A 27,970-nucleotide genomic window follows, 5' to 3' on the forward strand; every position below is an offset into this window, starting at 1 on the left:
CTTCACAAATGTGTGCGGGGAGGGAGGGAGGGAGAGAGCTTCGGCTCCCCACCCCACTTCCTAATCCTTTCGGCAATCCGATTTCTTTTTCTCCTCTTCTCCTTCCCTCTCCAAGTCACTCCCGGTGCTGCCGCCGCTCTGCAGCAGCGCCGGGCACCGGCGGGCGGACGGGAGGCCGCTCGGCGGGGAGAGGGTCCCGCTCGCATGAAGCGCGGTCCGGCCCCTCCCGGGCGCCCGCCGGCGCTGCCTGCCCCGGGCACGGCCCCGCCGCGCCCCTGCCCCGCTCGGAGGCTGCCGGCGCTGCCAGACCTCCCCCCTCTCCCTGCGGGCGCTGCCCCCTCCGGGGCGCCACCGCCCGCCCCGCTCCTCCCCTCCCGGCAGCTGCATGGCCGGGCCCGCGGCCGCCGCCCCTCGCCCGGCGGTGCCCGCGGCGCGCTGCCCCCGCGGCGGGCCCGGCCGGCCCGGGGCTCTTTGTTCCGCGCCTCGGCGGCGCCGGCCTCGCGCGAGCCCCGCGGCACCGGGCGCTTCCCGCGGGGCAGCCCCGCCGCCGCTGCGCCCTCCCGGCGGGGCGGGGCGGCCGCGGGCCCGGCGGCTCCGGCCCGGCCGCACGAGGCGGGGAGGATGGAGCGCCCGGCACCGCGGGGCGGGAGCGGGACGCGGCCGGGCAGGGGGCTCGGAGCCTCCCGCCGCGCCCCCGGGGGAACGGGCTTGCAAAAGCCGCCCCTTTTCCCCCTTCTCCGAGCGCCAGGGCTGGGGCCGCTCTGCGGGAAGGGGGGACGGCCCCCCCCTGCTCCGGAGCCGGCCCCTGACGGGAGAAACCGGCTCTGTGCTCCCCCGTGAAAGCCTCGGCTGTTCCCGAATTGCGGGAGAAAGTTTCTACCACTCCAAAGAAGTCTTTCTTTCATGATCTGCTGTCTTCTGTGCCGGCAGCATCCTATCCTGCCCTCAAAACCTGTTGGAAACATGGAGTGGCTGTTTATTTGGGGTGTAAAAAGTGTCTTTTCCAGCATTTCCACAGGCGTTCATAAGCCTATGAAGGAAATTAGGGAAAGGACTACGAAAAAATTATTAGGGAATCACACTGAAAGGAGGTTTTGCAGCCTACTGAGGAGAAGTGCCAGTGTTGGCACGGTCCCAGAAAGGGAGACCTAGAAGGGAAAACCCAACATTTCTACAGCAGTCTAAGCACAAAGCTGCAAATCACCTGGGCCCATTTGTGTACCCACAGCTAAAATCAGGACCTGCACCTCCTTTTCAAATACTGACATCTGGTTTATGCAGATTCAGGGCTGAGATGAATGGAAGGAAATGTTTAAAACAAGACACAAACTGCAAGACAGATGTGAGGTCAAGAATCCCATGCGAGATGGATCAAGAAGCCCTTTGAAACATCTCATTAGCAGCACAGCAGCTGAGAGCAGCCTGACACTCTTAACAGCACCCAAGGGTAGCAGCCTAGCTTTCAAGCACAGCAGCTTTTTAGGGCCAGCACCGAGCTAGAGCAGGCACTCATCGTGGGAGTGCTGCACATCGGGAACAGCAGCTACGACTGCAGGCGTCTTTCCACAACAGAAGCGGCTTTTCTAGACTGCACATCAAAGCTCCTGCTGTACGATGGACCAGAGACTGCCAAAAACCAGCTAAGCACCCATCTCTCATGCAAGGTTTCCTGGCTCTAGAGTACAAGGCTAGAGGGGAACAACGATCTGAGTCCTTAACAGGCAATGGTGTTACACAGTCATTCCAGTATAAAACTCACGTGTTGAATTTTTTTGAGGTTTTTATTTTGGTGGTGGGTGGGAAAAGGACTGGGAAAGAAGAGAGAGTTCAGTCCCTTTAATAGGGAAAAGCCTCATTAAGGAAAAAAGTGCCAAAATCATGATATAGTGTTTTTAAAAGTCTTTATTATGTAGAACATAGAATATATTTGAATGATTTTTTTCCCCAAGCATTTTTTTCTCCAGTGTTTTTTTTTTTAAACATGCATTGTTACCTTTTTAAAGCCAATGTACCATCCATTTATCTTTTTCCCTGCCCACAAAGCATCCATATTCATGTTAATCACAAGTGTAAAAAAAATTAGACATCTGGCATAAAATATTTTTGGGGGGGGGGCCCATTTAAAAATTTTATCTAAAATGTCTTATCTACAAAAAAATCCAATATATATGTACATTATAGCAACACAGAGGCATAAGAATACAGTGCAATTTAAGATGAAGTGCTGTGACTTGGTAATTCTGCCCAGGGCTTGTGGAAATGTGGGCCACCATTGGCTTTGGGGCTGCTTGCCTAAAGCCTCAGGCTCCAGCATTCCTCAGTTCTCTCTCAAGTGGGTCTGAGGTTAATATTCGGAGGCTAGAGATGCATTAAGCTTAATAAACCATTAGGGGGTAGCAGAAATACTGCCTGAATAGGATGAGCTTTGGCAAAAAAAATAAAAAAGAATGTTTACAAAGGTCAGATGGCTTGGTGCATGTTTCACCTCACTGGGGGTATTTCTGGAATGGCACCAAGCCTTGGAATATTCACTTGAGACCTGTTCACCTACTGCTGAGGAGATGAATTTGCTAGCTGCCACTGGTTCTGAAGTCCCTGACTGTCTCAGTAAGTCTCCCACTTTGAGCAGCCCAGGAACAAGTTCCTGATGGGAGCACACAGAACTATGTAAGCTGCACAGGAACATCAGTGCAGAGAACTGCATTGCTTTGGCTCCCATGTACAGACATCCCCTTAAACAGCTGCTAGCCAGGATCACACACAAACTGAGTTTTGAACCCCTCCCTCCCGAGAAAACAGCAGTACACACTGCTTAACTAAGAGCACCAAGTATTCTTCCGTGGGGTAAAATCCACTGCACTCTTCAAAGTCAGGCTTAATTTTAATTCTTCATACCAAGAATCACAGTTTAAGGCCTTTAACACACACCACAGTCATCATCTGCTTCACCCAGCCCCATTTGGGGATATAAACACAACAGCTCCAATGTCTGCAACAAATGTTTCTTTTTTCGGTGAAAGGTAAAGCACAATACTTCACACAAACACTTGATGTTTGTGCTCTAATATTACGTCTGAATCCTTGAACAGGTGAACAACTGCAAGGCTGGGAATGTTTACAGGAATACAAAGCCATCAGAATGGCATTGGAGATTTTTTTCTTCTTTTAAAACCATGTTCAGGTTATGCAGGTCAAATGACTTGCTTTTCCCAGACAGTGGTCCAGTGCCACCTGGGTGTCAGGTCCAGCACCAAAGCCACCAATGCACCTGCCAGGGGGTCATACTAAGCACTCCTGAACAGCTCTGCACTTCACTAGTGCTAAAATAGAACAGACTGCAGGTGCCTCAAATCTCCATGCAGAAGGTGCCATTCACACAGATCCCAGCATGCTTGACACTTTCATAGGCTGAATATAAAGTGTAAAAATAATATATTTAAACTGCATACATTCTGACTGAGCATTGGATATTGGGATACATTTCCACAAGTTTCCTTCTCTGTGATGCAGCAAGGGGGCTCATGCATAGTGATCCAGAGCTGCAAGGTGTTCTTTTAGATGAAATGAAGAGTCATGTTCATGCTTTCTTCCAACCTCTCCTATGACCTCCCTGAATAGATAACACGGCTTCTGAACAAGCAAACAGCTGTAGGTCAATGCTTTTCAGAGGAAAACGAATCAAAATTTCCACAGAAGGAGAAGAAGTACTTACTTGGTGTGGAAAAGTTTTAGAGAAGTGTCCATTCAGGCACTGAAAACTGCACTCCTGATTTAGGGATACTTGTTCAAGTACACATGAAAGATCCCTGTACAGCTGAAAATAAGCAATGATTGGCTATCCCTTTTCTCCATCTGTGCAGTATCAGTCCTTCATCCACACAGCACAGAATTGCTGATTTTATGGGCACATTTCCCTTGCCTACTCTTTGTGAAGGTGCAGCTCCAATAGTGAGTATCACATCTGCACTCTTAGAGGAAACAGCAAGAGGAGGATGGGTAATGCAATCCCTTCAGATGTTTGGTCAACTCGCTCCTGAGTCTTTGCCTAAAGCAGAAGCATACTGCTACACCCATAACTCAAGAACCAGAACTGTTCATTAAGGATGCTACTTAGAAGGGAAAAGATAGAGCAACTAGAGAGTTAAATAAACCATATATGTACTATACAAAAATTTGTGTCATGTAAAAAACAAAAGTGAAGGCCCTGAATATTCTGAGACACAAAAAAATGGTTTCTTCTCTGCCAAGGAACTAAAGGAAAACTATGAATCAGGTTCCTTAAGACAAAGATCTACTTGGGAAAGCCAGTTTCTAACAAGAAGCAGATCTCCCACTCTTTGCTGATGCTCGGTAATAGGAGCTTCTCAATTTTCTTACGAGTGAAAGAATATGGCCATTAGCCTTAAAAACAGTAATGGTTCTAAACTCTTCACTCTGCTCAAGAGAGGCAAAAACTTGCTTGCTTAGTTCTTCAGAGAGGTACTGGGAAGGTAACTATTGTATATTTATGAGTAAGTTTAGCCAATATACAGTACTGAGCAAAATCCTTTGTTCAAAAGCAGCCTTCATTTTCTTTTCAATTTTGCATCTCTTAAGAAATACCAGGAGTCATTTTCAATTAGAATGTCTCTGAAAAGTTGGCAGGGACTGAAGTTTTATTTCTTAAGCAGCTTTTCTTCCTTTGTGATCTCTCAAGATTGGTTCTTTCATTCATTTCTACTGCCAGGAGAAAAAGGAGACAGATTTCTGGTCAGTACATAAATATCAAAGCAGCAATCCATCCTACACATACTGTGACAGCATACATGCTGTAGGTTTGCCTAACACAAACCCTTATTGGAGCTTTTTCAGTAGATGCAAAAAGGTTTCTTGGCTTTCAAGCTCAGTGAATTACTGAATTAAAAGTGTGAAATCTTGGGCTTAACTCCTACTTTTTCAGAAGCAGTTTCAAGAGGTTTCATAGTTTTTACCAAACTTTGGCAAAACAGCTTCTCTTGAACAAAAGGCCTCAGAGAGGTGTGGGGGGGTTTGCTTTCCAAAAAGGATATGGCAAGGCTGAAATGTAACCAAGTACTTTGCAAATGCTAACTGCCAGAATTATTTCTGAAGTGCCTTTGGAACTCAAAATTCAAAGTTATATGCAGACAGCGTGACACAGCAGACAGATACTAAAAGGCAGAAGCTTGAACATAATTTCCTCAACAAGCGCAACTAGAAACCAAATGGACACTAGTAATTTTTGAACACTATTTCAGAAGTATTACACAGGATTTATCTATATTGTGAAGATTTTTCCAGATACTTTTCTCCCTTCCAAAGAAAAGCTGCTCTAAAACTGATTCAGAGACAAGGTTGAGATTCAACACTTGTAGAATCTATGATAACCCACTTCTAAATTAATACATCCCAGTTTCTAAACTGAGTCGGCTACGCAGCAGACAAACACACTCTGCATTTGTGAATGTTTAAAACCAGCTACCTACTGATCCAAGCCTTTAAATTGATCAGTTTGTCTGCTCTTAAACTATTTCATGATCAAGTTAATAGGATCAGGGCTCATGTCAGGGCTTCCTGTACTAACTAAGCTCCTCTTGTTCCCTAGTACAATCCAGAGAGAAAAAAAAAATCTGTAAAGCTTCTTGAAGTCAGAAAGCAGGTAATCTGCTGGAATGTTAGAGCTAGTCCTGGGCAGAGCATGGGTGAGAAAGTAAGCTCAGCTAACTGCTGTTTATTAACTCTGCCTGAACACATGAGACTATTTCATAGCTATCCAAGCTGCACATACAGACTTCTCAGATTCTGCACTCAGCTCCAGAAGAAGAGCCAACCAACATTAATGGACTAAGAAACAGTTAACTGGACCTATTTTCAAACAGTCAATTTCAGTTCTTCTCATATAAATAAATTTCTGAAATTCAATGGTAAAAAAATGAACCAGTGTTTTGAAGTTCCATTACATTAAAATGTAACAAGATCTATAAATGCATGAAGTTAGATAGTCTATAAAATAGAAACCAATTCTGCTTTAACTCATCACAAGTATTTGCAGAACTGCTTGGTTCTAGTGGCCAAAACACTCTCTCCCTGTTAGTTGCAGAGTGAACATTAAAGAACTTCAAAAGAATTTTTTTTTCAGCACCACACAAAGAGCTTTGAGTTGCTCTCTGCTTCAGTATTACGATGATCAGTCTGTTTCTAAAACCCTAGTAACCTGCAAAAAGTATTTTGCCAACCCAAACTGAAGAGCTGGCCCAACCCAACTGACAGAATGTTAACATTTTACTATATTTGCAGAAATCATGTATGTCTAAATATAAAATACAGAAACAAACTATACTGCAATTGACTAATTTAAAACTTTTGGTACCTTTTTGTTGATCCATTCTGTTCACTGAAAGAATTCAAGATGTAAAGACTAAGTAGCAGACCAGTTCTAAGGTGTGTTAGAGCAAAGGCATCTATTTGAAACAGAGGGACAGTATGAAACTTGCAAATAAAGACTCCAAACAGCAACTGGCTCAGAGAACACTCATTTGAGCAGTGTTGATCAGAAAGTAACAGAAGTATGAAAGAATAAAGATATCAAACTAAATGCAATTGTGAGGACATTCTCTCTCTTCAGGGAAGACCTACAGATATGCAGCAGCTGCCAATGGGGACTTTGCTGGCCAGCCAAAATGTAATGTATGACTGCAAGATTCAAGCTATCCATATGCATAACAGGGCCAGTGAAGAACACCTCACAGATGAAAAGAAACAGAGAGCTAGCACAGCAAAGGCCAGCAGTCTTTCACAATCTGCATGAAATAGATGGTTCTCCTACTCATCACCCCTTGTATAGGCCTGCTTATCGAGGGGGCTTCGTCTTAAGACTAACCATGAGACTTGCTCTAGTTTGTTTAACCCCAAAGGCTCCCTTCTAGAGCTTAGTGACTTGTTCGTGACTTTATGATAATTCCAAAGCAAGAGAAACTAACCTGAAGATGAGAAAGCAACATATAAAACCCATATTTTTTCTTTTTTTTAAACAGAAGTATTAAAAACAAACCAAAACGAACCCCTCTCCATCACTTACCCTCTATCAAAAGGACAATTAGTGTCAAAACCAGGATACAATCTGGTATCCATACTGGGAAGGAAAAGAGGCTACAGTTCCAGAAGTCCTTCTGCCTGTGGCTTACAAAACTAAATAATGTTTGGGAACAATGGTCCTGTCAGCGACATGTCAACAACACATTTATTTTAAAAAGGCTAAATTCAAGTTTTAAACATAAGTAACTGCAAATGAAAAAAAAAACAACTTTGGTTGATTATCCATCTTGTTAAATATGTCAAAGTTAGCAATCAACAGTTTCTCTGGGAAGTCTCCAGAAACAGACAGGTCAGCTCATTCCTAATTGGGAAGATCAGACACCTAGCAGTGACACTGAAAATGCTGCCATGCCAGCGTCACACATGCTCACAACATCTCAGCCAGCATTTGGGAGGCTAATGGTGCATACAAAGTCTGAACTAATCAGCCACAGCCAACTTAGGTTGCTGTGAACTCATTGAGACAAATAAATAAAAAAAAAGCAACAAGAAAAAAATAAAGCCAAGCACCTCTAGGGCCAGACCCTGAAGACACAGAAATCAAAGAATTTTTTTCTCCTCTCCCTATTTACAAAATGCCATTTAGAGCTGATGTGGCCACTTCAGTATTGTGAGGAAACGTCTCTTATACTAAGCAGTCATAAGTGTGTTGTTCACAGATGCTGTGGCCTGTGTGCCACGGAGTGTCCCCTGGTGTGTGTCCCTCCCTCTGAGGCACGTGGAGGGAGCTCAGTCTTCTGTTTCTTCATATGTGGTCTCGTCAAACGGCCGGTCCAGGAGCGGTACCAAACGGCGACGGGAATATTTCAGTTGCAAAAGGTCCCCAACTTCGTTGATTTCTTTTAAAGCCTGACAAAGAGATCACAGTAGATCAGCAGAGGAGACAGATGCAAGTTATCCACACATGTTCCTTTATGCATGCCTGCAGACTACTCTGACAGCCATTTTACTTGAGATGTTACTCTGCTAGAAGCTGGTACCTTCAGAGGTGCATAGGATTTTTTTTTTCATTTTAGAATTCGGAAATTTTGAGACCACATGAACAGCACTGGGTCACTTAACTGAGAGTGCCTGTGTATCCACCTGACTAGTCCAGCTCCAGAACAGGATTATAATATCCAGCAAACCCCATGACTACTCGTAGATAGAAAAACAGAATAATGTTCTTCCCTTCCTGGAGGTAATGAAGCTAAAATAGAAAAAAAATGTACATTTTGTTTGAGGTTTGACTCCTCCTTGTGTATCATTCAATTTGAAACCAAAGCTGATCTGTATTTTTTAAATTGCAAAACAGCAAAGACAAACTATAATAGTGAGCTAACAAGTTCTATAGATGCATTTGTTATATCTACATTTGGTTAATTTGCATTGTCCACACATACTGCAGATGAAAGCCGTGTGTCATAAACAACATGGCACAGCAGATTTTTGCCAGACAATCCAAGGAAATAAAAATAAAAAGTTATTCTGGGCAGGACCCTAAGCATTTTCTCCTTGGAAAGCAAGTCCCACTGAGGTTGCCACAAATCCTGCATTCAAGCAACTGATGGCGCAGAACATTCTACTGAATTAGCACAGCCTTTCACCATTTTGACCTGAACTCAAATATTATGAAGTTTACCAGAGATCAAACATCTGATTGCGTAAGAAATGAGGGAAGTCCCAACTCAGTTAATCGTACTTCCATTATGTTGCAATCTCTGATAAGACATCTGTCCACACACAATAGGGTCTGTTAAAAGCCAAATCCTAAACTTCATTTCTCTACAGAACACTCCTAGAGCAAACTACAAAATAAATCAGTTGCTGCAGACAAATCTGTGATAGCATGTGATGCTAGTTATTTTATATAGGCAAGTGACAAAAATTAATTCGGAAGATCACTTTCAAGTCCAATATGATTTTTTTTTAATTCAAAGGTTGGCATTCTTTGCTGCCTTGAATTGTAAATTTATTGAGATAGGTACATTCAGCATTGCTTCAGAATGTCACTAATTCAACACTGATGCTCCAATCTGCATCAAATGCTTGTTTCTTGAGGACAGTTGGAAGATGGGGGTTAATAGCTCTACATGTTTTTTCTCCTTAGATGGATAGTTCAAGTTTTTGTTTCTTTAAACAATGGCCCTTCATGCTTGTTATATCTGGCAGCAAAAACCTCTGCACTCTAAAATCTGGGGGAACGACAAACCCAGAAGTTGGACCTCAGTAAAAACAAAACAAAACAAAACAAAGTGTGGGCACAGTCTGCCAGAGCCTTAAGTAAAGATCCCATATGGAAGCAATTTAAAGCTGAATTTCTGTTGAAAGAGTATGTTAACTGTTATTCTTGAATGCAGATTTAGGATTTTATTAATTTAAAACAAAAAGGACCATGTGACTAGCAAAGACTACAAAGGAAATGGCATTGGTGTACTCTGACTTTAGGAGAGTGTAATATATTTTTCATCACTGAAAAGAAAGCACAGCCCACAGCGATGCAGGTTATGAGGGACTCCACTCTGATCCTAAGCCAAATATTTTTAGGCAAGGAAGTTTTATTTACATAAAACAGTTAAAATTTTAACTAAGTACTGTTCCTCATTGTGTGGGTGTATTTAATAAGAACAAGGAAGCATTACAAATATTATTATTTGCAAGAGAAGTCTCTCTTCCCTATGCTTCAAACCTGGTTAAGTTTTGTTTAAAAAAATACCACAAGAGCCCTAGTTAGCATCCATGAATACACAGATGGGATACCAAGTTGTCTCCTCTGTTGGTGACTTGAAGAAGCTGTCTGCCAGCTCTCCCCAAGTCCATTCATTTTAGTTCTTCCTCCTCCTGGATATTGCTGCCACAGTTAGCAAGAGGGATTAGACTTGAGGTCTGCCTTAATGATTAGCTGCCTGAAATCAATCCCTTTTCACTGCATCACAAGAAAACACTGCACAAAGTCACTGACACAAAGACTTGCTCCTTATTAACTCTTCTTGCCAATGTTCTGGCTTTTGAGCATGCAGCTATTTTGAACCATAAAGGGGGTTACACTAACTTGGAAAAAAGCCTCCACATACTGAGCTAAATCAGGATTTCTTCATTCACTTCAAAATTCACACCTCATTTTGTTCTGGATTAATTTTCTTAGCAGACAAGCTTTAATATATTGAGCTAGCATTTCCTCAATTTAGTACATTTAACACTTACAGAGGTACTCTAGCAATGAATCTTATGTTAAGTGTACAAAATTTGAAACATTTTTTGGAAAATGCAGAAGGAATTGACAGGAAAAGAGGTTTTTAAAGCAGAGTAATAAAAGTCACAGATAGATTTTGGAAGAGCACAAATGTGGTATTTATACAGACCCTACAAAAGCCGCTTATTATGGCAAAGGCCCCAGCTAGTCACTAAAAGGGAAGACCAAGAACCTAACCAACTGTAAAATTGCACAACTGCTCAGGTAGTGCCTGCACATCAAGTTTGTACAGTTTCAGTTTTGGAAAGAGTATGTCAATTATGCAATATTATTTAGAAAGAGTATGTCAATTTGCAGCAATATTATTTCAGAGACTTCAGTTTCCTTTATTTTCCTTCCTCCCATCTCTTATCCATTCATCCCCACTCCATGCCCACCTGTCCCAGAAGTTACTGCTCCCTCATTTGTGTCAATGAACTCAGGTCTATTACCACACTCTGAGCCAAATCTGATACTATTTATTTTATACAGGGCAAAAGGAAGAAAAGGAGAGGGTCTTCTCGGAAAGTACTGGTTCCAAACCTTTATTTGGAACAGAAACAACTAAATTGAGATATTTAAGGGAAGAATAGCAGGACAAGTAGCTGGGAAGGAATTCCTTAAGCAGTCTGTTGTTGGAGTGTTAGAGAATCTCTCACAAGCAGAAACAGCTCAGGAGCAGCAAGTACAGCACTGCAGATACACGGCAGGGTGATACTACTCAATGACACTACACATACAGTGCAAAACTGCTCACACCACACACTACCTTACTATTTTTTTAACAGAAATTAAATTTAAAAAGCTTGTAATTTTAAGCTGTTCATTTGTATGTAAGTTCTGTAGCAATCAAGTGTGAAAAGGCAGAGTCTTTTTTTTTTTATAAGACATTAGTAAATATCTGTTAGATATTCTATTTGCTGTTCACATATTGAAGTGTTACCACCTGATCATATTTGGACATGGGGCATGATTTCCCCTTCCTAACTCTGTGACTACTCCCAACCACCTTGTCCACAAAATGTTCAAAAATAGTTTCAAGATTTTTTTCTCCACAATCTTCTCAAGATAAAGGCAAGGCTTTTCAACCTGCAGTTCCTTACACTTTTTTGGCCTTCTTCAAGAAGGGGACATTGGCTGTCTTTCAGTTCTCAGGAGCCTCACCCAGCCACCATGAACTCTTTCTCCAAGGATGATAATCAAGAGTGGCTTTGCAGTGACAGCCAACTCCCTCAACACTTGTGGATGTAGCTCATCAGGTCCCATGGACTGGTGCATGTTGATTTTGTTTAAATGTTCCCTTATTGGAGCCTCCTTCACACCAAAGGTAAGTCTTTACTGCTCCATACTTTTCCACTAATCTCATGGTCTCAGGATTCCTAAGTCTCACCAGGAGACTGAGACAACAAAGGCACTGAGTACCCTTGCCTCTTGCACGCATTTCTCACCTGCTTTTCCTGTGCCATTCAGCAGCAGTCCTCCACATTTTCTCTGCTCTTTCTCTTGCTACTAATGCCCCATAAAAGCTCTGCATGCTGCATTTTATGTCCTTTGACAGACTGACTTCCAGGTGAGCTTTGGTTTTCTTGACCCCATCCCTGGTCACCTGTCTGTGCCTGCATCTCTTACACACTTTCATTATATATTTTTGTTGGTTTGTTCATGCAGGCTTCCCACCACATTTCCTCTCCTTTGAATCAGGATAGATCATTCTTCAGGGAAGGAGTGAGGAGGAAAAATCAATTAACTGTCCTGGACACCTCTGCTCTTTGAGACTGTGTTCTATGGGATTCTTTCAAGTAGGTCTCTGAACAGGATAGAGTCTACTCTCATGAAGTCCAAATTCATGACTCAACCTATTTTATATTCTGAGTCACAGACCCTAAAAGTGGGGGGAAAAGTGCAATGCAGAACTTTGGCAGTGCCTAAGACAGCCTATGTACATATTTCCATGAAAAAAAAATTATTCAGAAGACTCAAAATTGAATGTAGCTACCACAGCAAGACATACTTAGAACAGTGAGACATATTCATATAATCCTCGTTCAACTCTGCTAGTCAGAGAGTAACCACCATCCTTACTTTTTGAAGGCAGCATCTCCCAGCTGCGATGCAGGCCTCCTTCGAGGGGACCTCCATTCCCCCTGCAAGTGCCAGTAAGGGTAAGTAAGGCACTGCACGTGGTACAGACTCACTAGAGTCTTTATTTAAGATACAGTGCTCTGAAGCCTTAAACAAGAACAGGAATAAAAATTCTCACTAGTAATCATGTGCTTCCTTTTGAGAGGAATATAAATCTTTTGGAGATTCTCAGGCCTTTTTATTTTTTTTCCTTACCATTAACATCTAGAGTCAGAAGATGCAAAATGTTTCCTTTTAACCAGTTCAATGCAAGGTATAGCCTTTAAAGAGGGTAAAAAGCATTGTCTTATAGGAATGAGACTGTCTCCTTTTAAAATAGGACAAGAAAAGTCCTGAGATTTACTCTAAACAGGCATTCCACACTGCTAAAGCAAGGAAAGAGATGGAGTCATTGCCAGCTGTATTGCAAAGGGCTTTGAAGGTTAGGTTCAACCATGCCGTGTACCAAACATGTAACCAGTGCACAAAACCCAGACAATTGTTGTATCTGTTTATTAGCAGGCACGAGCAGAAGGAAGACAAGATGAGACACTTACTGTATCAAGCATCTCTTTGGTATGAGCTGCAGACAAACAGAACCTGGCTCTGGACTCGATGATGGGGGTGGCAGGGAAGCCCACAACCACAACACCGATGTTCCGCTTCAGCATCTCACGGCCAAACGCGCTGCCGGGGGAAGGAGACAGTCACAGTCATTCCAGGGCTGGCAAAGCAGGAGCTGAAGGGCTCACTATGGGAACCCACACAGGCCTCTGCTGCTGCAAGGCTGTCACACCATGCCTTGGAGCTTCCAGTGCTTTCTTTTTAGAGGCAGAAAGGCCTGCTCACAAAAGCCTTTTTTAAATTCAATCCCAAGGTGGTCCTTCTCAAAAGGTTTCAGTGTATTAAGTTCTAACAAAGATGAAAGATTATATGTGGCAGAGACTGGTCTTTTAGCAGGCTGTTTCTAAATGGATTTGTAACCTAAGCTTGGAAATCTTTCCAAAAGGAAAGAGTGATTTTGGCTCAGAAGTTTGACTATACAAGGAACCCCTCATGCTGCAATGCCCCAAAGTGGATGTTTCTGCAATTTCAAGATATTTTGTTTTCATGAATTTAATTTTAATAAAGTACATTACTGCATCACAGAATGCACCACTTTATCACGGGAACCAGTGAATCACCACAGTAAATTGAGATAATCTAATATGATACCTAATATTTTTAAGGAAGGTGGAAAAATATCATGCAACTGTCACTTACTATCTTCAACAAAACAAATTCTCAAGGAGACTAAAGACAGTAGTGTCTGTGACTCATACAACGAGAGGGACAAAGATCTCAATCGGATCTGTAATGGCAGTACAGTTGGGGGTGTTTCTACAGGCCACAGGAAATGGTTAATCCTTTTTAACAGACCTTGTTGTGAGAAGTAGCAATGAACTTAAGAGGTTTATAAGAACATATAAAATAACATTCTTTTACTAGGTCTTTATATTTTCTGCCACAACTGTTTTCCTTATAAATAGGTGCATCCTGATACACTTCATTCTGTATCCATATATTACTCTCAAACTATTTTAAAAACAGGCTACAAGGGACAAAGAAAAGATCAAGTAAATCCAATGCAGATCCTAAGGGCCAACTCTCATCAGAGTTCTCTGTTCTTGCTCATTTTAAGTAAGATACTGGCCCAACTACTCAGCTAATAAATATTTCCATGAACACCTCCAAGGAAAAGATTTTATTGACTGGTAGAGAAGCTGGGCAGTGGAAACAGCTGCCTCTGTGTGCTGGACATGTAGTCTGCAGCACCAATAAAGGTAACAGGCCTTTTAAAACTCTGTTGCACTGAGAAGGGTGGAGAACAAGGGTATCTAGCTTGATAAAAATTGCCAGACTGAAGCCTGAGCTAGTCAAGTACCAGAGATGTTGAGTGTAGCATATAATGGAATTATGTTTTCCAAATTTGAAAGTGTTGATGGAGCACTGCATTATACAGACCCCAAAATGTAGCGATCAAAGCTAAGCTGTCCTTGAAATCAGGTTCTTGTTTATTTTGAAAAAATTTTCAATATATACTTCATGTATCCTCCTTTGTTTTCCTTTTTCTAATTTTCAATGTTCATCAATAAAAATGTTGGCTCCTTCTGATCCTGAGAAGCTAGCTGAAAGACTTCCCCCAATTACTTTTAATTTTAATTTCCATTCAATTTCAGCTCCTCTTTAGTGTATTTATACACTTTACGTATAAATATAATGGAAACACACAACTCAACCTTTAAAACGTGACACATAGAGGCAAAATTGCTTCCCTGAAGTGCTTTCTTGATGCCTCCCAAGCTACAAGCCTCAATTTTCTCAAGATCACTTAGAGAAGTTTCCATATTTTACAGGACTCAGTAATGATCATAAAAGCAAAAATCAAACAATTCTTTTCTTATATTTAGAAAACTCTTCATACATATTCTTATACCAACCTAGCTTTAAAGAAGATGGGTAAGAAGTTATGCAGTCAAACGTACCCAATTTTTGCTGGCATGTACAGCATCAGAGGCACAACAGGGGAATCTTCATTTCCATAGATGATAAAGCCCATCTCTTTCAGTCGTCTCCTGAAATATCTCGTGTTCTCTGCTAGCTGCTGCACACGTGCTCTCCCTAGAAAAGAATTGAAGGTCAGACTGAACTCAGTTGCCAAAAGTCACATCTATGACTGCAACACAAGACTTCAAACTAAAGTACAAGACATTACTTCCATAAGTACAAGACACTTCCTGCTTGTGCTTATAGAAGTGTTAAAAATAAATGCAAATTGGGATTTGTACTTTCTTCTCTTTCATGTAACCAAGATTAATCATGCATTTTGTGGCAAGTCTGAATGGACCAGGAAAGGCACAACTATCAAGTCCAAGCACTGCCTAGTTTTTTCATATCAGACTTTCTTTCAGTCAAGAGGTACCTGGCAAAAAAAGGGCAGTTACCTGCTTTTAAACACGATTCAAAGTTTTCTCAGAATTCACTAGTAAGTGCATCTTGAAGAGTTTGCTTATACTATGAGTAATTAATGGAAAATCTATTGAATCAGCTGGTGTTGTTCACCATGTTTTATCCTGCTTGCCTGCATTATTGTAAATTACTACTTTCCTCTTTAGATCTCTTTGCTGAACTATCACGTGGCTGCTCCCTAACCTTTTTCAGTTAAAATGAGCTGGGTTTAAATTAAACAGATTACTTCTGATAATCCAGCTCACTTCAGTTAAGTGGCAGCAGCCAATTTATTATGTATTCAGCCATTTCTGTAGGGATTCTTTGATATTTGTCAAAATTAGTAGACATTAGACAGCTAGTACAATTTAAATATTTCAAATGTTCAGATATATGTACAGAACAACCTATTTATCAGTTAATTACATTCCAGCCTAGCACACTGTGCTATGTTCCTCTATTGCCCAGAAAAAGGTTCACATCATCTCACTTAAGCAGATCATAATACATTTCTGATCAACTAATTCTCTAATGTGCTTATGAGATTAAGCACTATTCCTTTGATGAGACTATAATAGTAACACTTCACTTGTCTCTGGTCCACAAAGTATATTTCTGGGTAATTGCTTACCCAAACACTGCCTTGCCCAGGCAGGTGATTGATAAACTGAACCATTAAATGTACAGCATGCAGATCTGTGCCACACAGTGATGGAGGCTGCTAAACATTCATCGTCTTCCTTCCAAGTTGTAGATAACATAAGGTGATTAACTAACAAGAATGCCAGGTCTCAAAGAAACATCCAACACCCACACAGCTCTGCTCCAGGCCAGAACAAATGTAATTTTAAGAACCTATATGTTGCCAAGAGTATCAGACATTCCACCCACAACCATGCAATCAAAAGCAAAACCCCATTAAAGGCATAGCATAAGGAAAAAAAGTGAAACCTGTTAAGTTTGCAAAACTTGGCCTATCATTAGTAGGTAGAAGCTGGTATTTTTAATAGCACTGACTGCCACTTCAGACATCTCTTCTTCTCCATTAACAGTATTATTTCTTAATCTTTTCTCTCCCAGAGTTTCTCCAGAAGCTTAGTTCCTCTTCCACAAAAAGCAGTAAGACTTCAGTAAAACACAAAGGTTTCTTGAACTTATAAAACTACATTTTTAATTTATTCACATCAGATCCTCTGCTGCAGACCCAGCTTTCTCTTACGTTTTCAGACCAATTATTTGGTCATTTTAAATAACCCAGACTGCAAAATGAAGTTTAGAAGAAGAAACAAACTCAATAAAATTAAAAGAACCAAGCTAACTGCAAGATACTAAAAATAGTGGGCCTAAAGCCATTACTTGCATTTCTAATATTGAGGCAATCAGTAAATACACAAGTGTCCACAGCAAACTACATGCAGAAAAAAAGCTATTTTGGCATCTTCTGAGAAAGCTGCATCTGCACATCTCCTACATAGTAATGCAACAATTTCTGATATGTCAGGTCAGTGATGTACAATTGCATCAAAATACAAATCAGATTTCATGAGTAGTAAGGTAACATACACATGTGCTCTGATCAGCCCCTCTCCCGGGACAAGGAATGCAGCTTTTGCCATATATACATCTCCTCTGTGTTCCCATAAAACATGGAGTTTACAGTGTTGAAGCTGAAGGAATTTCATCACTTGTATGGTTTTCCCCTCTACACATTCACACCCTTTTCCATGTTGTTGGAAGCCTTCCAGACTAAAGATTAAAGAGCAATCTTAATTTGTAGTTGGCAACTGCTTCACAGTCTTCCCTAAACTCCTACCAACAAAACCAGGTTATGATTCTAGATTTGTCCTTATAGATTGAAGACTGCTTTACGATGTAAACAAGTCTCAAGAACGAGTCTTTCAGTTCTTTACAGAGATGTAATCACCTCTTAAAAGCAACTGACAGGTCTGGAAGATGTTGCTTTCTTTAGGTTTGTGCATCTCAAAAGTCTATCAGCTTTTACTTCACCCTAGAGCCATGGAGTAATTTAATGAAATTGTTACTAATTTAAAAACTTGTGGCTACAGTAATATTACCAAGAACTTGAAAATATATTCAGTGGCATCTCTACCCAATGGCTCAGTACCCATCACATGTCATTACCATCTGAAGAGAATTGTAGTTGTGGTGAAGCAAAGAACCAGGAATCAAACAAAAATTGAGCACAAGGTTCTTTGTCCTCTGCTTGCCTTTCTCCCTGCATTCTGTGCAAGTACTCTTCTCTGTACTTCAACTTGTTTAGTCTCCTACTCCACTATAAAATCCTACACTTGGAAGAGTGATTCCAGATGCTAATTGAATAGGGTTAGTTGTATTATGCAACAAGCATGTATCCAGTGTTTGGATCTGCCAACATTTGCGGGTTCAGCCCCATTGGTACCCCAGGTGTAGCAGGCTGTTAACTGCTAGTACAGCTCCCCCATGTTTTCTGGTGGAAAGTCAAAGACAAACCAAGCAGTGCTGGAAAGAGCAGTGAGTAGGTATCATTGCTAATCCCACTCACAACCCAAACAGTGCTTGAACACTCAAACAGGACCTCTAAATTCCTTCCCAGCCCAAGCATCTCCTGAAGGTTAGAGCTTTTTCCACAACTGTAGGCCTAGAAAAACTGTCAGGACTGCATAAACTCTCCAGTAACTGGATTTTTTGGCAGTATGTAGCTGCATTTTTAAGACCACGTAAAAAAAGGCCAGATCAGACTCCACCCTGCCAACTGTTCTTGCATAGAAGTTGTGCAATGATTTTGGTAACGTCCTTTCATCTAGGAAACTGGAATGTGATGACCTTCAGCAAAGGAGGGAAAGGGGGAAAAAAGGGATGATTACTGGAACTGAGTTCTTCAAAAGGTTAAAAAAATTAGAACTGTTTATCAGATCAACTTATGTCACGTCCCTCCTGGGTCCTGTAAATGGCTTAAACTAGCTTCTGACAGAACAACATTGAAATTACAGGATAACTAATAACTTTCCTGTACTTCTGTATTCTTTTGCAAATTTACTAGAGTCATATCCAGATTGCTCTTACAATTTAGTAAAACACTTCCTTGCTTGTAGCAGCCTGGTCATCATTTAGTCTCAAGTGCACATGTATCTCCTAAAGAACATGCTGTCATTGTATCAGAAGTAAAGGTCACATACCATCTAAAGGGGAAGAAACACTCTCCTGTCATAAATAAACAATGTAAGAAGTATTCTTGAAAAAATGCAGCTAGCATGCACCTTAAGAAAAAAATAAATTCCAACACCCTAGAGAGAGTACTCCAGAATGAAAGCACATGAGATGCATATTCCTTGCCATCACTGGAAGTAAATGAGTGTCTTTGCCAGAACAGGTTCCCACAGGCTAAAACAATGACCCTGAAATTAGCCCAGATGATTAGAGCATGGCGCCAGTAACTCCATGGTTGGGGGACCATCCAATATCTGTATGGGCCATTCATGTAAGAGTTGGACTTCATAATCCTTGTGGGTCTCTTCCAGCTCAGGATATACAGTGGTTCTGTGAATAATTCATCACTTGTGAAGGTGTCTGCTTTAGAGGTCATAATGCTCAGAAAGGCAGAAGTTATAGTGAAAACAGGAAGCAGAGAAGGCAAAGTTACTGAATGCCTTTTTTCCGTCGGTCTTCACTGACAAGACCGTACCTCAGGAATCTCTGACTCTGGGCTGAAGACCAGGAAGGGTAAAGGAGTATTGTAAAGATGACTCTCCCCTGGTGAAGGGGGATTGGGTTAGAAAAAACCTAAGGAGACCTGACATCCACAAGTCCATAGGCCCTGACAGGATGCATCCACAACTGTGGAGAGAGCAGGTGGACACCACAGCAAGGCAGCTCGTGATTATCTTTGAAAGGTCCTGGTGATCAGGAGAGGTACCTGAAGACTGGAAGAAAGCAAATGTTCCCCTGGTCTTCAAAAAGGCAAGAAGGAGAGCCCAGGAAACTACCAGCTAGTCAGCCTCACCTCCATCCCAGGAAAGGTGAGGGAGCACCTCATTCTGGAGACCATCTTCATCCACATGGATGACCAGAAGGTGATCAGGAATAGTCAGTATGGATTCACTAAAGGTAAATCACTTTTGACGAACTCGATTGACTTCTGTGATGAATCAACAGCCTGGATGCATGTGGGGAGAGAAAGGATATTGTCTACCTAGACTTCAGCAAGACTTTTGACTCACTCACAGGCAAATTCAGGAAGTGTGGAATGCATGAGTGGACAGTGAGGTGGACTGAGAACTGGCTGAACAGCAGACCCCAGAGGGTTGTAATTGGTGGCAGAAGGTCTGGTTGGATACCTGTCACTAGTGGTATCCCCCAAGGACTGTACTGGGCACAGTATTTTTTAACTTGTTCATCGGTGACTTGGATGGAAGACATAAGATACCTCATCAGCAAGTTCACTGATGACATGAAAGAGTGGCCAATACCACAGAGGGCTGTGGAGCCCTTCAGAAGGACCTCAAGATGTTGGAGAGATGGCCAGAGAAGAACTGTCTGAAAGGCAAACATAGAGTCCTGCATCTGAGGAAGAATAACCCCATGAGAAGAAATTCCTTATTGTGCAGATGTCTGAACACTGTAACGGATTGCCCAGAGAGGTTGTGGATTCTCCCTCACCGGTATCACAGAAGGAACTAGGTTGGAAAAGACCTTTGAGATTATCAAGTCCAACTTACGACCTAACACCTCCCCATCAACTAAACCATGGCCCTGAGTGCCATGTCCAGTCTTATTTTGAACACATCCAGTGATGGTGACTCCACCACCTCCCTGGGCAGATGATTCCAGTGCCTAATCACTCTCCCAGTGAAGATTTTTTTCTGATGTCTATCCTGAACTTCCTCTGGCGCAGCTCAGGACTGTGTCCTTTTGCTCTGTCAGTGTTTGCCTGGGAGAAGAGACCAACCCCCCCTGCCTACAATCACCCTTCAGGTGCTTGTAGAGAATGACAAGGTCTTGCCTGAGCCTCCTTTTTTCCAGGCTAAACAAAGCCAGCTCCCTCAGCTGCTCCTCACAGGGCTTATGCTCCAGACCCTTCACCAGCCTTGCTGCCCTCCTCTGGATGCATTCGAGCAGCTCAATATCCTTCCTAAACTGAGGAAGCCAGATATTAAGGAAATGTCTGGATACAATCCTGTGCAAAGTGAAGGGTAACCCTGCTTGAGCAGGATGGTTGGACTGAATGACCCATGGTGGACCCTTCCAACCTTATCCAGTGTGTGATTCTGTTAGCACATAAGAGATATTTAAGCACATTTCTTCTTGAAGTAGAAACTGAGTTGATATTGACTATAATTATCAGCAGGATAAAAAGGGAACTGCACATCCCACCACAGTACATCTAAACTCCTTTGGCAATGGCTTTACCAATGACACATATCAACAGAGAAAATTACCTGCATTTAACCTTATTCTCTCATAAAAGCTCATGCTTAAACTAATAGTCCAGATACTTAAGGATTCTCATACAACCCATATTTGCAAGATTATGTTTATTAATAAATAAACAACAATTGTTCAGCAATTAAAAATTTTTGCAAGGCCAGGATCACATTAGCCTTTGGAAAAAAAAGAAGACAGTTGAGCTAATGTCCATGTAACTTCTCAATTCCATGTTAAAAAATATCATCTCTACAAAGAACCCCAAGAATTTGTGGAAGTTACTCTCTCACAAACATCTAATATTTATAACATTTCTGTCATCTATTAAGGTTGATAAATAAACTATCATAGATGGTATTGGACAGAAAAGAAAATTCAGTTCAACCAGGATGTACTTGTTTCCCTCCCCCCGCCTTGATCTCTATGCAGTAGTTGGAGAGCAATCACAAATCTCTTTTAAACAGTGCAACACTTCATCAGCATGGCTTCTTGAGAAATAAAAAGCATGTTGTATTATACACAGAGAGACTGCCCTCTGACACTGAACTCAGAGGGGCAAACCAACTTCAGACAGGCAAAACCACACACAGGCAGGATTTTATCTGCCTGTCACACTAGGGATCACTGCCTCCTGGACCTAAAACAAAGATACTGCAATATAAAGGAAGCTTTACATTTTTAATTAGTTCTTACAAAGACTTCAAGGCAAAATTCTGGGACACCTTGAAAAATGACTCCTCATCAGTGAAACTGTGAGTTGTATGCAGAAGCTCTTGTTGGTAAACAAATACCAGTTCACATTAGGCAGCTATGATGAAGTTCCTCTATATTCTTTCATTAACCAATCTTGTAGATGCTCAACACTAATATTAGAGTTTTATTACTGCAGCCTTAATTTAACCCATTTACTTTGTTGTCAACATGGAAAGAGAGGCTAAACTAGGCAATTTCATGCCTTTGCCTTACGTACTGATTGAAAACTAACATATTTGTTTTAATGATGAAATGAAAAATGTAGAATAAAAAAAAGACCCTTGATACAAACAGATTGGAATTCAGTACATGCAGAATCATTCCACTTGTGATACATATTTACTGGCCCAGTTACTCAGTCCCTCAATAACAGCTCATGCTGTAATGCAATCAAACACCTTCAAGGTTCAGTTTCCATTATGTGACCAAGGAAATTAAAATATTTATTAGCAGAGATTTCTGAGAATTCTGTAAGAACTGTCAAGATGTAGTCTGACAGTAGCACATGGCCTCTGGTAAAACTCAGTATGTGTCTAAAAAGAAGTAGATTTTGTTAACAAGATTGTCAGGAGCATATTAAAGATGTTTTAAATCACTCAAAGAAAATTAGAGCAAGTTGATATCAGACCCATAAGTCACCTTTAAGATGAAAATACTCTATTAATTCTTTGTGGAAAAGTTGCTTTCAGTCTCTATTGTAACTCACTTCAAATTGTTTTTCAAGCTGGTTCCATCTTAGGAGAATTCTTTCCAGGTGTTGGAGGTTAGAAGCATTATATTAACTACTGATAGATGTGCCATCCTTAATTTGTGGCAGAATCATTTACCTTAGTAGAGCTTATTTAAGTCAAGGAAGGGATGTATCCAGCATTCAGTTTACCCTGCCAAATACCACTTTACTGATGTTAGCATGACCTCTGCTAACATCAGTAGCTGATGCACTTTGCTAGGAGGGCTATGAATTTTATAGGACTGCTCTCCTGCTAGCCATAATCCAGGGAATATAATAAAACTTTTCCCTTCTTTGTACAAATGCTTTCCCAGAACTAAACAAGTTTTGGTCTTTCTTAGAACTAGAAATAAAAATCAAGCTAACTAAAAGAAGGTATGTGGCCAACTAAATGCTTATGAGGATTATGGCAGCTCTGAGTGCATGTATACACACAATGGGTAAGGAAGGGACCAAGGTGGGTCATTCTGTCAAACCTCCCTGCTCAAACAGGGTCAGCCCAGAGCACTTGGCACAGGATTGTATTCAGACATTTCTGTAGTATCTCCAGCAAGGGAGACACCACAACCTCTTGGGCAATCTATTACAGTGCTCAGTCATCTGCACAACAAAGAATTTCTCCTCATATTCAGGTGGAACTTCCTGTGCATCAGTTTCCGCCCATTGCACCTTTCCTTGTTCCCTGGCTCCACGAAGAGAAGCCTGGATCCTTCCTCTTGGCACCCTCCCCTCAGATATCTGTGTACATTGACAAGGTCCCCTCTCAGTTGTCTCTTCTCAAGGCTGAACAGGCCCAGCTCCTTGAGTCTTTCCTCATGAGGGAAGTGCTCCAGTCCCCTAATCATCTTTGTTGCTCTCCACTGGACCTGTGTCAGCAGCTCCAAGTCTCTTGTCCTGAGGAGCCAGAGCTGGACACAGCACTCCAGCTGTGGCCTCACCAGGGCTGAGCAGAGGGGCAGGATCACCTGCCCTGACCTGCTGGCAATGCTCTTCCTGATGCACCCAGGACACCACTGCCTTTTTGGCCACAAGGAAGGGCACACTGCTGGCTCAGGGACAGCTTGTCCACCAGCACCCCCAGGTCCTCTTCCACAAAGCTGCTGCCCAGCAGGTCAGCCCTGATGGAAAGCAGCATGCATATGGTGTGAAAGGAGATCAAAGCAGCAGATCTCAACCTACTTTTTCAGGAAATAATGCTGAAAGGCATTTTATAACCTAAGCATTAATGTTTACTGACTGTTTTGTGGAATAAAAAGAGTTTGTGTAAAGAGTAGGTTCTGTAGCATCCACCATTGTTCCCAAACTAAATGACCAACCTATAACCCGATTTTACAGAAATCCTGGACCATGTAAGCTTACTACAATTTTTAGCAGACGTGTATACAATTAAAAATCCTTCATCACAGAAAACAAAGAAACAAAAGAAAGAGAAGGAAATCCCAATGCACTTCAATGGCACAGAGAACAATGTGATGCCACTGTGTCTTGTTTCCCCAAACAGACCATGGCTACAATACAACCTACACAGCAAGAATATGGACCAGGCTGCAATACTCTGTGGTTGCTTTCCTGAGAGCACCAGCATCAATGACAGAGAAGATAAAGCACAATTTCATTAACATGGATAGTGCTTTTTCTGCATATACCATGCTATCTATGGGCCAAACAAAAGAAAGTAAGATAAAATTTCTTTTTCAAAAAGTCTGTATTTTCAGACATTGGGAAGTGCTTAAATCAAAGTAAACTGGAAAGGAAAACTCAGTTACATATATCATTCTCTAAAAGTTTGTTTCTTCAAGTCAGAGTGATGCTATTATACAATCAAGCTTGTAAATTTTTCCACATTAAAAGCCCCTTGTTTTTGCAAAGGCTTATACTTTCATTCTGTTTATTATTCCTGCATTTCCATCTTTTGGTTGGCTGTTTCAATGAAAGACATAATTCAGCATATTCTGTTTTGGAAACAAGCATTTTTCAAATCTCAACCAGGAATTCAATATTCTTCTGCTGATCTAACAGATTCTCCACTAAGCTTTCAGAAACTAAGTTGCCTCCCAAGGGCTTATGAAGATCTTTTGCAATGTTAACATAATAAGACAAGTTGTTTTCTGGACATTATACTTGTAAATACCTCAACATTAAAAAAAAACCCAACACAACAGCCATCTTTTTTTTTGAGAAGACAAAATAGCACTACTACCCTTTTACTGCCATGAACATGTTTTTCATAGAAGATATAGCAAACTCTCCTTTTGAAGGCTTCTCCTGAAAAGCACAAGTCAAGCATGACTTCTAATAATATATGCATGATGAAAAAAAAAAAAGGCAAAATGGTTTTGGATTTGCCAACTAGCAGAAAGGACAAGCACAACTCATGAATATCTGACTGGAAGCAAGGGTCAGATTAGAAACAAAGTAGTACCTATTAGAGGCTACAGTGAGTAACTTAAAACCAGAGAAAGTAGAGTGAGATTTTAAACCAAGAAAGAACACTAAACAAAATTCCACTTCAACAGTGATTAAATGCCAAAACTTTTACCTTTTAAGGAAAAGCTGCACTAAGAGACAGGAAGAGCACAATGTTGTTAAAAATGCTGTAATGGATGTTTAAGGACCAAGCATGTGCTGATTTTGAGCTGATTTAAGACACTTGTAACATCATCTGTCAGAAAGCAGATTCATGACATGAACTCACACCCCAAGGCAGAAAGAGGGATCAACAGTGATTCACCTGCACAACCCACCCAAAGGCATCACTCATCCACACAGTAAGGGAGAGCAGCCTATTCTGTCAGCCTGAAAAAAGTAATTTACAACAGCTCTTAAACAAGATGGAGATATAAAGCAAAGTTTTGCTGGTTTCTTCTGAGAGATCACTCTATAAAAGATAATAAGTAAAATTTTATTATACATTACCTACACATTTCTTATCTTTCAGAATACTTTTCTTATTTCATTGTTTCCTATCTCAAGTTCCAGCAACAAGGTAACTCCCCATGTTTTAGTCTGCTTCCTCCAAGTTTGCTCATGTGAACACTGCATCACTGCCAATATCTGCAGTAAGAATTTTACATCCTCCCCTTCAAATGCTGTCTGCAGATTTTCATTATAGATCTTCAGAAAAGTATTATATACAATTATACAATGTAACCTGAGATTGCACAGAGAGATATTAAAATGTATGGGCCAGAATCCTGTATTAGCCCAGTTTTATATTAGGAAGAATCAGCTCACATCAGCAAATGCCAAGAGAACCTCCAAGCACAATGGGAAACCTAAAGAAAGGAATTAGAATAATTCCTTAACTCAGTGCTGTTATATTAATGTTTAATAGCTCAAACTGCAGTATTCAGCAAACCAGGCTGAAGACAGAATCAACTCACTGGGTTTTTTCACAGGGCTGATGGGGAATCCAAGTTGAGAGCAAATTTGGGAATGGCAAGGGCCTTTGGCCGTATGTCTCAAGGCTGAGGACACCAGAAGGAGCGGGCACCTTCCACTAGAGGCCAGCGCTGCACCCGGGAGCGCCGGCCACGGTCCCTGCTCACAGCAAAGGGCAGCACTGCAGCAGGGAAGGCCGGGCTTCATTCACACAGGAGACGCTCGCAGGACAGCTGAGTCAAGTTATTTATTCTTCTGACATACTTGCATGCTTCCTGAGTTCACCACTCAGGAGAGAAGATACAAATAACATGGTGGGAGACGACTGGTTTGAGAGTCAGTGCACTTGAAAGCATGGACGAGGAAATCAAAGGACGGCTGTGAGCTCATGTTCATTGGCCATATGGCAGCAGCATAAGCAACAATTTGTTTTAGGAGAAGCAGTGAAGGGCTAGGCTCATGACCATTCTGAGTTAACTCTGGCTTTTAACAACACTGTATGCAGGGGACTTGCCTGGATTATGTGGCTACTCAGTATGGAGCCACTGTAGAGGAGATGGTAAAAATGCTCAGTGCTTTAAAGGAGAGAGGAAAACAGCTAAATGTGATTTTAAAAATTGGCAACGGTAAAGCCAAAGAGAATCAGAAAGGGAAAAAGGAGGAAAGAAAAATTATGGCTGATATTTTTGGCATTAAAATGTCTCAGAGAAACAAAATTTATGCTAATATTAAGTATCCGTCAGTGCATTTGCTATCAAACTAAATAGTTCCAGTGGAGTCTAAAGGCATGCCAAAAAACAGCTGGGTGCATGTACTGTGCATTCACTGAGTTTATATATACTGGTGAGATTGAAGCCTTTGGCATATTCTAGAGCCCAGAGGAATATTTTTATATTTGCACTTTCTGATTTTGTTTGCAACTACCAGCTGCATTTAGAGAACTGCAAGGCAGCCTGGTCTCTCCATGAACTTCATCATAAAAAGATGCAGCTCCCATCAAGAAGAGATCACGTTGCTTGATGTGACTGGTAAGATACAATTTGTTAGAACTGTTTCACAGAACAGCTTGGGTTGAAAGGGATATTAAAGATCATCTAGTTCCAACACCATTGCCATAAGCAGGGACACCTAACACTAGACCAGGTTGCTCAGATCCCCATGCAGCCTGGCCTGGAATGATTCCAGGGATGGGCATCTACCACTTCTCTGGGGCACCTGGTGTACCACCCTTACAAAAAAAATTTCTGTCTTGTATCTAGTCTGAATTTACCTTCTTTTAGTTTAAAACCAGCTCTTGTCCTACTGCAACAGGTCCTACCAAAATGTTTGTCCCCATCTTTTGCAAAAGCTCTCTTTAACTGCAGAAAGACCACAATAGAGGCACTTTGCCAGAGGATCCTACTAATTGTTTAAAATCACATGTTGCACAGTTTGTTATTCTATTAATAGAATATCTCTGTTGGTGACCACAAAAGAATTTGAAGGATATGGCTGCATATGCACTTCAAATATCACAGTAGCAGCATTGCCCAACCTTGCTGTAGCCAATGAAGGAGTATCTGCAAGCCTGATTTCTTCATACTGCCCTGCTCTCTGTATCATTTAAACTTCTCTGGAGCAGTGACAATATGCATACAGCAGTGAGAACAACAGTCTTAGCTCATGTCAAAGGGTTTCTGCAGTATGGGGACACCAAGATGTTACAAAATGACATTGTAATAAAATCAGCTAAAATGGCTGATCCTCTGTGCACAGCCATGACAGTATTATCATTATTTGATTAGTCATAATTTGCCTCAAACAGCAGGCTTCATGAAGTGAGCAGAAAGACTTTGAAATAGGATACATTTGCTAAGGAGACCAGCATGAATAAACATTAAGGAATTAGTAAAGGCAGTATTAAAACCAATTGATTTAAACTGAGCCAATGTTTACCAAACTGCAGGAGTCAGCTTTTCTACAACAAAAATACTTTTTATAAGACCCTGAAAATTCAAGCTTTAAAGAGAAAGAGATTAAACCAGTAGCATTCTACTTATCCTACAGAAAAAAAACCACAAACGTGTAAACAGTTCCTCCTGCCTCCAATCTGGCCAACCTTGGTTCCTAAAACAAACACACATCAACGATTCGGTAATAGCTGTAAATACATAAAATGAGTAAATTCCATTGGAAATACTGATAGCTGAAACTTAGAAATTATTAATCCGTAGTCCTTAAAGTAGAAAGAAAATCGTCTAGGTGCACATACATCATTAGTAATCAAGCCAACA

General features: G+C 41.3%; 1 protein-coding gene across 2 annotated transcripts in view; it reads right to left on the bottom strand.

The window, feature by feature from the left end:
• Positions 1-7,209: 7,209 nt before the first annotated feature.
• Positions 7,210-27,970, bottom strand: part of SPTLC2 (serine palmitoyltransferase long chain base subunit 2) — a 72,253-nt gene continuing 51,492 nt past the window's right edge. For both annotated transcript variants that reach the window (XM_058026459.1, XM_058026460.1), the window contains exons 10-12: positions 14,950-15,085; positions 12,982-13,111; positions 7,210-7,941 (exon numbers count right to left, since the gene is read on the bottom strand). In XM_058026459.1, coding sequence (XP_057882442.1) covers positions 7,822-7,941; positions 12,982-13,111; positions 14,950-15,085 — 386 coding nt within the window. In that variant the 3' untranslated portion in view covers positions 7,210-7,821. The remainder of the gene's footprint in view (positions 7,942-12,981; positions 13,112-14,949; positions 15,086-27,970) is intronic.

Source organism: Melospiza georgiana, chromosome 6 (genome assembly GCF_028018845.1).
Source record: "Melospiza georgiana isolate bMelGeo1 chromosome 6, bMelGeo1.pri, whole genome shotgun sequence".
NCBI classification, from domain to species: domain Eukaryota; kingdom Metazoa; phylum Chordata; class Aves; order Passeriformes; family Passerellidae; genus Melospiza; species Melospiza georgiana.